A 9,539-nucleotide genomic window follows, 5' to 3' on the forward strand; every position below is an offset into this window, starting at 1 on the left:
ATAGTGTTGGATTCCATGGAGATGGAGTTTCTGAGAGCTGTAAGCTGCCTGATATGTGTGCTAAGAACCAAACTTAGGCCCTCTGGAAAAGCAGTACATACTTTTAACCACTGAGTCACCTCTTCAGATCCAAGTTGTTTTAAAAACAAAATCTCAGTTGTTTGATTTTACTAATGAAGACTCAGGAGCCAGATGCCGGGGGTGAAAACCAAAGAGGCAGAAAACGCACCCAGCTGACCTTTCAACTCAGCTGACATCCCAAAAGGAAAAATCCCTTTTTCCTCAGCTCAAGTACCAGAAGGAAAACAACAAAATCCCTTTCTCCTTCTCCACACTCTCTTAACTCCCTTTCTCTTGAAGTCTCTCCTTTCTGTTTACTCCCTGTCAGCTGGCTTCTTGCTCTACCTCTTGACCTAGGGTTAACTTTATTTAATCATGTTTACAGAAAGCTCTTGGATTAAAGGTGTGTGCTAGGGCTGAGCCAAAAATCACAAGTACTTGTTTACAGCAAACAGAGAGCTCTGGGGTTAAAGGTGTGTGTTAGGGTTGAGCCACAGCAAACAAGGAACAGGTTCTTACAGCTCACCATCTCAGGGTTTGCAGTGGATGAAATATCCTGCAACACCAAGTGCTGGAATTTTTAAAGACATCGGGGACTTTTAAAGTTAATCTGTACATTACTACATTAATTCAGTTGCTCCAATGCGCACTTCTGACTTCCAAGGGAACCAGGCATGTGTGTGGTGTAGAGACATACATGCAGGCAAAATACACACATACGCGCACACACACACATAAGATAAAATAAATAAATCTTAAAAATATTCCCTAAGATGTGTGCTAAAGGCTTGGTTGTTTGGTTGGTGGAGGACCAAGAGAGAAGAACGGGGGACAAGTGGACCAAGAGAGATCCAGGAGTGCAGCCAGCCAGGAGCCAAGAAAACCAATGGCTTAAGATGTAGAGATAAGAGTCGCAGGAAAGGGAATCCCACAGCCTGGGCTGGAGAGGGTTAATTTAGCCTGAGAAGAGCTGGAAGGAGCCACTGGTACTGAGATTTGTCACAGGTTTCTTTGAGATCCAACAGGAGCTTTGCTGGAATAGCTGGATTTCTTTGGCTGCAGACCTTGTGACGGATGTTCCTGGTTTTTTTTCCTATGTGTATTACACAAACATGTAAATAATTCAAGTTCTCCTCCTGTAATCAATGCATGGATCAGCCAATACTGTGCTCCTTGATTTTTCTCCATGAAGTTATTTAGTGAAATAATTAAAACTACATTTTATTTTTAATACTAGGATGGAGGTAGAGTGTCCTTGTGGAGTTTGGTCAGCAGAAATATGGGAGGAAATGATGAATTATATATGTGTATGTGTTAGAGGGAACCAGAGGAGGGTGTCAGATCCACTGTACTGCCACCATGTGGGTGCTGAGAACTGCACCCAGGCTCTCTGCACGAACAGTAAGTGCTCTTAAGCAACCATTTAGCTGCCTCTAGCTCCAGGGTAACATACTTGTGAACCCTCTCTTTTGCTGATGCTTGCAGTGTGGAGAGCTGGAGGTACCTAGACACAGCATGACCAACAGCACGGCAGCTGCAGTAAATTACAGCGATGTGAAGAAGAGAGGATGGACGCCTGGACTGGAGTCAGAGAAAGAAGTAAAAGATGCTTGACTGCTCCAGGTTTGGCTTTAGAAATGTTTTACCGAGAGGCTGGGAACAATCAGCAATGGCACTGAGAATTTGGAAGGAGCTACTGAACAAACATAGGAGCCTTTGAAATAGCCCATGTGGAGAAGTCTGGAGGTGCCTAAGGTGGATAAGTTCTGTATGTTCATGAGGAGTTTAAGGTAGCATTGGTGCATTAATTCAATTGGGGTAACCAATAATCCCATTTTACACGTTAAATACTTGCAACAACTCACCATCCCCAAGAGCATGAACCAGTCTGCTTGTCTCTTTTTCCCTTTCTTCCTCCCTCCCTCCTTCCTTTCTTTCGTCATTCTTTCTCTTTTTGGTATTGATGATAAGACACTGGAATTCATGGCCTTTGCACATACTAAGCCACACATGCCCCAGCCCACATCTTCCCTCCATTACTTTAAACATTTAAAACTAACTTTTATGTGTGTGTGCTTGAATGAGTCTACGTGTGTGGCATATGTACTGGTGCTCAAGGGGCACAGTGTCCCTTCGCTCCCCTGGACCTGGGGCTACAAGCACTCGTGAGGCACCTGGTGTGGGTTCTGGGAACTCAACCGGTTCCTCTACAAGAGCTGTAAGTGTTCTTAAGCATGGGGCTGTCTCTGTCTCTCTAGCCCCTCTCAATTTAAGATTTGCGATGGACCTATTAGCTTGTAAGCCTCCCAGGTGCCTGAGGCAAACTCAGGTTTAGTTCCTGAACCAGGAATGCTTTCTGTGAGCTCAGGGATTCTGAGTGGGCTGTTTGCTAAAAATGATGCTTATGTTTTGTCCTCGTTAGGGCTTCTGTTGCTGTGGTGAAACACCATAACCAAAGCAAATTGAGGAGGAAAGGGTTCCTTTGGCTTACACTTCTACATCACCATTCATTATCAAAGAACGTCAGGACAGGAACTCAGACATGGCAGGAACCTCGAGGCAGGAGCTGCAGCAGAGGCCATGGAGGAGCGCTGCTTACTGGCTTGCTCCCCCTGGCTTGCTCAGACTGCTTTCTTATAGAACCCAGGATCAGCAGCCCAGGGATGGCACCAACCCACCATGGGCAGGGCCCTCCCCCATCCATCGCTAATTAAGAAAATGCTCTACACGCCTGCCCACAGCCCTGCGTTGTGGAGGTATTTTATCAGTCGGGGTTCCCTCCTCTCTGATAACAAAACCACTCAGCATACTCTGTTTGGAGTCAGTGAGAGACAGGTGGTGCTGAGCAGTAAGACAGAACGTAAGTAAAAGAAGATACTCATTTTTCTCCATGGAATCATGACAGAGGAACTAAATACTAATATAATAATTATACAAGAGGTGAACCGAAATTTCCCCAAAGAAGCAACATTCTACAGTGCTGGTGAACTGATTAGAACTTCAGTGACTTGAGATATTGGGATGTTGTGGATCTAGTGCCAAACTATCTTGAACTGTTAGTCCCTGGATCGTAATTTATTACCAAGCTGCTTGTGAACCAGCAGCCTTGTGACTATCAGTAAATTCGCGTCCATCAGCATGAAAGCTGAGAATGCCATCAGATACCATCTAAGGCTCTAGCAGAGCCGCCTCCTCTTTGTTATAGCACGCCTGAGCTGATGTACTCAGCAATGTACTTAAGGAATGTTCCATGGTTTTCTTTGTTCTGATACTAGGAAAACCAGGAGACTATAAAATTGTTGTTCTATTCCTGCATAGATTTGTGGAGCCCTAGTTTTGTGTTCCTGAGCCATGGTCATGCATACTTGACTCCAGAATAAACTCTCTTTTCCCCTTTGACAGGACAGTCTTGTTTATTATGTAGGCCCAAGCAAATAAAAAGTGCAAATGAGGAAGCTGGAGAGGTGACCCAGCAGTTAGGACACTTACTATCTTTCGGAGGACCCAGGTTCGATTCCCAGCATCCACACAGAGTACCTTGCCACTGCCTGTAACTCCAGCTCCAGGAGATTCCCTCCCCTCCGGGGGAACCTCCAAACACACACAGACACACACACAGACACACACACACACACACACACACAAACGCTCTCTCTTCCTCAATGTAAATGAGACCACAGTACCTAGTGAAAAGTACAAGCTTGCCAGCGCCGTGGAAGAAGGTAACGTTGAAAATTATGAAGTAGAGGGAAATTACATACTTTTGCCAATATAACCCCCATCCGCCGCAGAGTAGCGGTGGTCCACAGGGAAGCGGGTTTAGTCCCATAGGAGCCACCGTCCGGCCACAGCTCGCCGCTCTGACTTCTGGGAGCTGTAGTCCCGCATTGCGCGTGTAAACATGGCGGCCTCCATGGCAGGAGGCTGTCGGGCGTTCCTGTACTTGGCCCTGGGCTTCCGAACGCCCAGGTCGCGGCTCGCCGCTCTTGCGCCTGACGCCTGCCATGTCCGCACGGGCCCGAGCCGGTTTCAGAGCACCGAGACTTCCGACCCCGGTGGGTTCAAGCCGCCGCCGAAACCTGTCATCGTGGACCGGCGCCGAGGCCGGGAGGAGCAGAGGTGAGGCGGGTGGCTGAACACGGGAGTTTGCAGCTCCGGGGGCCGCGTGGGTGTGCGCGGGGGTTTGCAGCTCCGGGGTCCGCGTGGCTGAGCACGGGGGTTTGCAGCCCCGGGAGCTGCGGGGGTTTGCAGCTCCGGGGGCCGCGTGGGTGTGCGCGGGGGGTTGCAGCTCCGGGGGCCGCGTGGCTGAGCACGGGAGTTTGCAGCCCCGGGAGCTGCCGGGGTTTGCAGCTCCGGGGTCCGCGTGGCTGAGCACGGGGGTTTGCAGCCCCGGGAGCCGCGTGGGTGTGCGCGGGGGTTTGCAGCCCCGGGGGCCGCGTGGCTGAGCACGGGAGTTTGCAGCCCCGGGAGCCGTGTGGCCCTGTGCACGCTTGGATACCGGCTTCCCCTGTAGCTGGGCTGCACAGTGTCGAGTTCCTCGTCTGCTCCTCTCTAGATCCCGAAGGGCGCAGGCTTGGACGCCCTTTCCTCAGTTCTGTTTGTCCTAAACTTTTCCTCCGTGGCTCCTCTTAGTTGCACCTGACCTCCCCAAACCCTTCCTCCTGGGTGGAATCTGTTGGCCAACGCTCCCCGTGGAGGATTTCTAAGGTCCCTAGGTTTACATAGTTAGATCGTGTTTCAGAACACTCATAACCAAAACAAACCCGAGTTTTCATAGGAAGAACTTGGTGCGATTATAGGCTCTTTAAAAGGGGTGTAGGGTGCTGAGTGTATTGTCTGAGCTTGAACACATAGTGTAAGTGTCGTGTACTCCTAAATTGAAATCGGCTTGGATTTAGGAATCTGATTTAGAAAAACGTTTTCCTACAACCGCATTGCCCCATTGAGGTGGGAAAAGGCTTTTTGCACTTGGTGCACTTGCCGAGGACCTCAAGCTCAGAGTGGCCCTCAACCATCTTAAGTCCAGCCCTGGTGGATTCAGCACCCTCTTCTTCGTCTCTGAGGGAAACAAGCCGAGCATGTGATGCACGTACATAAATGCAGGTGAAGAGTCATACACATTTAAAAAAGAAAAAGGAAATCTTCAAACACAGAACGGACCAGCAGGGTGGTTCCGTGGGAACGCTGTCTCTTGAGCAAGCCAGGTCCATTTGTTGAACGCACACTGGAAGGAGAAACCCTATTCCAGAATTTCTTCAAAGACTGTGTGGACGCTACGGGTGTGCCCCAACCCCAATTCACAATACCTACATATATTGCACATGTGTCTCGGTTTGTAGACCAGGCTGGGTTCGAGCTTACCTTGAGCTCACAAAGATCTGCCTGCTTCTGCCTACTGGCTGTTAAGATCAACAGTGGGCACTACTGTGCTTGGTGGAAGGTTTCCTTTAAAGTCACTTAGCAGGTGGTTTTATTTTATTTTTTCCATAATTTTAGCTCAGTGAGAGACCTGCGCTCATAGGCTTTGCAGATGGAGAGAAATGCATTAATTGGTTACAAAGTTGTAACAAATAGTAATTGAAATGTGTCAGTGGTGCCATATTTAAGCTCCAGTTTTGTTTTGCTTTTTAATAAAAAGATGACAGCAAAGCCATCTAAGTGCTCTGAAGATTAATTTGTGCTCCTATGTCCGCCAGCTTTCCTGCACTGTGACAAAACACTGAGATAATGAGCTCAAGGCTTAGACAGATTTAGTTAACTTTGCTTGGTCCTGGCCAGGTCACTTTGGCCCTGCAGTGATACAGCACTGCGTGGCAGGAGGCATCAGCTAGGTAGAGCAGAAGGAGAAGCAGAAAGGGCCTGTCTCAGGCCTGCCCAGTGGCCTGTTTCCTGTACTGGGTGAAACTCTGGTAGCTGTTCCGGCTGACAGCTAAACCCTTAGCACCTGGGCCTTCTTGGACAGTTAAGGTCCAGACCTTAAGCGCTGCTGAGATGTTTGATAAGCATGTAAACAAAATGCCTGCTGAGTACTCAGGAGTGCTGACAGCTCTCATGAGCATGAACAGTGGTTTCTGGAAGCCATGGTTTAGAAATGACATTGATTTCCTATTTAAAGAGTGAAATACATCAACATCACACCCTTTCATTTCTTTGTAAACCAGCTTTTTGTTTTCTTATATTGGCCCAAATTACCTTTTCATTTCTAAAATGTCTTTCTTTCTAGGTTCCTGAGTCCTGAATTTATCCCTCCAAGGGGAAGAACAAACCCTCTGAAATTTCAGCTAGAAAGGAAAGATATGCTAGAGAGGAGGAAGGTGCTTCACATTCCAGAGTTCTATGTTGGTGAGTGCCAGCAGGCGTGGGCCAGCAGGCGTGGGCCAGCAGGCGCGGGCCAGCAGGCGCGGGCCAGCAGGTGCTGGGGGTAGTGTTCTTTGCATGGAGATTCTTCTTCAGATGTCTGGGTTTGGCTGTTATTTATTTCTGACATACCTTACTTGTTCATTTCTGCATCTCATGTCAGAGCTTGCTCCTTTTCTGCACTGTAGGAAGCATACTTCGTGTTACCACAGCCGACCCTTACGCCAGTGGAAAAACCAGCCAGTTCCTGGGGATTTGCATCCAGCGATCAGGAAATGGGCTTGGGGCCACTTTCACCCTCAGGAACACGATTGAAGGACAAGGTATGTTTTTTCTTGAGTTTCAAGAGTGTGAAAATGGGTTTTCCCCAAGAGATAACATATGCTATGCAGTAGATAGAGATTTGTATTCCGTGCTAAATATGCCGTTGCTGGGGAGGGATGTGTGTGTGCCTGCTTTCTTTTGCAGGCGTTTATTATATGGGCACCACCCATTAGGACTAGACTTCCTGGGCTGGGCATGGTAGCACATGTCAGTTACCCTAGCACAAGGACATGCTGAGGCAGAAGGATGTTTTTAGTTTATAACCAGGCTGGAGCTGGGCACAGTGGCACATGCCTGTAATCCCAGCATTTGGGGGTTGGGGGCAGAAGCAGATGGATCTCTATGAGTTCGAGGCCAGCCTGGTCTACAAAGCAAGTCCAGGTCAGCCAAGGCTACACAGAGAAACCTGTCTTGAAAAACCAACCAACCAACCAAAACAAGGTTGGACTACATAGTGAGACCCTGCCTAAACAAACATGGCACCTTCAGGAGTGGAGGGGGTGTATAAAGCAGTGAGGGAAGATTCCGTTCTGGGGAGTAGTGTTTTTGAGACAGGGTCTTCCTACCTAGGCTATGACTGGCCAGAGGCTTGCTGTATGAGCTGGTTGACCTCAGACTTGAACCAGTCCTCCAGCCTCTGCCTCCTGAGTACAGGGTAGAGGATTAGAGAATATGAGCCTTCACATTCAGCAGGATCATCCTTTTCTGAGCAAGTAACCTCAAGACAGACAGGATAGTATCCTTAGGAGTTTGGCTCCTAAGAGGAAGGCTCCTGCTTTGCTTTATGTTAGGACGTAGTCATGCAGTTACTGCTGTACTGTGGATTCTGAAGCAGTCACGCACACCAGGACTAACATAACAGAGGAACAAATGGTTAACTTCTAGAAAGATGAAGAAGAGAAATGGCAAATAAGAGTTCACACTTAGGAGTGCACTTCAGGGTTCTCACCGGTGAAGTTTCATCTTCAGAGAAACTGCCACCACAAGAGCAGGCCTTTAAGGTGAATTTTGGAGGGTCACAATAAAAACAGCATCTTGATTGTCAAGGAACTGGTTCCCTGGTGTACTTACTAGTTTCATTTTGGTTGCTGTGATAAAGCATTCTGCCAAAAAGTGACTTGCGGGGAAGTTTATTTTAATTTACACATCTTCAGGTCGTGGTCATGGTTGAACTGAGGTACAAGCCGTGGCAGAATGCTGTTTGCTGGCTCACTCCTAGGCTTTTGGTTAGCCCACTCTTCAGACAGCTTAGGCCCACCTGTCCAGGGAAGGCACGTCCCACAGCGGACTAGGCCATTAGGGCAGTGCCCCACTGACATACCCACAGGCCAGTCTGATCCACAGTTCTCAGCCGCAGCTTCCTCCTCCCAGGCTAATGGGCGTTATCATAGCTGAAGAGATGGTGATGTCTCCATAGGCTTCTTCCAGCACACTAATCGGTTTCTCACTATTACATTTAAATGGGGTTTAGTTGGTTTTGCTTTAATAATTTTGATCTTTAAAAGTCCCGTGTTCCATATCCCATTTGCTAGCTTCTTTTTTATTGTACTGTGAATACTGCGGGAGTCTAGGCTGAGGTGGTAGCATGTCCTCTTTTTAGGTGTGGAGATTTGCTTTGAACTGTATAACCCCCGAATCCACGAGATCCAGGTGGTGAAGCTGGAGAAGCGCCTGGACGACAGCCTGCTGTACTTACGGGACGCCCTCCCCGAGTTCAGCACCTTTGATGTGACTATGAAGCCCGAACCTCTGCAGCCCGGCCAGGAAGTGCCTGTTAACAAGGTAGCACGCGTACATTTGCTCAGCTGCAAGCAGTGAAGAAAGAAGCACCCTGCGGAAAACTTGGGGGGCACTTTGTGTGCATCTCACCAGCCCACAATTTCTATTTTTGTTTTTCTTAGCTGAAAGTTAAAATGAAGCCAAAGCCGTGGTCCAAACGCTGGGAACGTCCAAAGTTCAACATTAAAGGAATCAGGTTTGACCTCGCTTTAACTGAAGAGCAAATGAAAGAAGCCCAGAAGTGGAGCCAGCCATGGCTTGAGTTTGATATGATGAGAGAATACGACACTTCAAAAATCGAAGCTGCATTGTGGGAGGAGATAGAAGCATCAAAGAAGTCTTGATGTGGGACGGGTGAATGGCTCAGCAGGTAAACATGCTTGCTGCTCAGGCGGGATGGCCTGAGTTTGACTCTGGAACCTGGGGTGGAAGGACAGAACTGACTGCTGAAAGTTGCCCTTTGCCTTTTATATCCACCCCCTAGCATTAGACCTGCGTTTACAAACATAAAAATATTTTTCTTTGAAGCCCTTTTTCTGAGAATGCGTTTGGTTAATTGTATTAGCTCCCTGGATTTGGTTTGAAAGCCATTAAGTTTTCTTTGTTAGACCACAGCTAGTAAATGAACAAGCATCCCTTACCCTTTAGTACCTAGCATAAAGTCTGCACACCAGCTTATTGCTCCAGAACGGAAATCACCTGACATTTCCTTTTTGCAGCCCAGTGTCAGCATCACCAGAATGAGATATCCTGGGATTTGAACAGAGGAACAGATTGGGAAATAATCACAAGTACACAGCAGTGTGTGAGTTAAGACGGTAGAGCTCTGTAGTTAAGAGCACTTGCTGCTCTGGCCTAGGACATGAGTTCAGGTCCCAGCACCCAGGTTTGTATGTGCACATGGGTGTTCAGAGACCAGACAGTATCAGATTGCCTGGAACTGGAGTTGCAGTGCTTATGCCCTAGCTGACATGGGTGCTGGGAATTGAACCCAGGTCCTCTGGAAGAGCATTCTGTGC

General features: G+C 48.1%; 1 protein-coding gene across 1 annotated transcript; it reads left to right on the plus strand.

Annotated features, from left to right (window-relative positions):
• Positions 1–3,945: 3,945 nt before the first annotated feature.
• Mrpl19 (mitochondrial ribosomal protein L19) lies at positions 3,946–9,047 on the plus strand. The gene is made up of 5 exons (XM_021660198.2): positions 3,946–4,179; positions 6,284–6,402; positions 6,606–6,740; positions 8,342–8,523; positions 8,643–9,047. The coding sequence occupies exons 1-5, from the start codon at positions 3,962–3,964 to the stop codon at positions 8,862–8,864; spliced, it is 876 nt and encodes a 291-aa protein (XP_021515873.1). The 5' UTR covers positions 3,946–3,961; the 3' UTR covers positions 8,865–9,047.
• The last annotated feature ends 492 nt before the right edge of the window (positions 9,048–9,539 follow it).

The sequence above is a fragment of the Meriones unguiculatus genome, chromosome 5 (genome assembly GCF_030254825.1).
Source record: "Meriones unguiculatus strain TT.TT164.6M chromosome 5, Bangor_MerUng_6.1, whole genome shotgun sequence".
NCBI classification, from domain to species: domain Eukaryota; kingdom Metazoa; phylum Chordata; class Mammalia; order Rodentia; family Muridae; genus Meriones; species Meriones unguiculatus.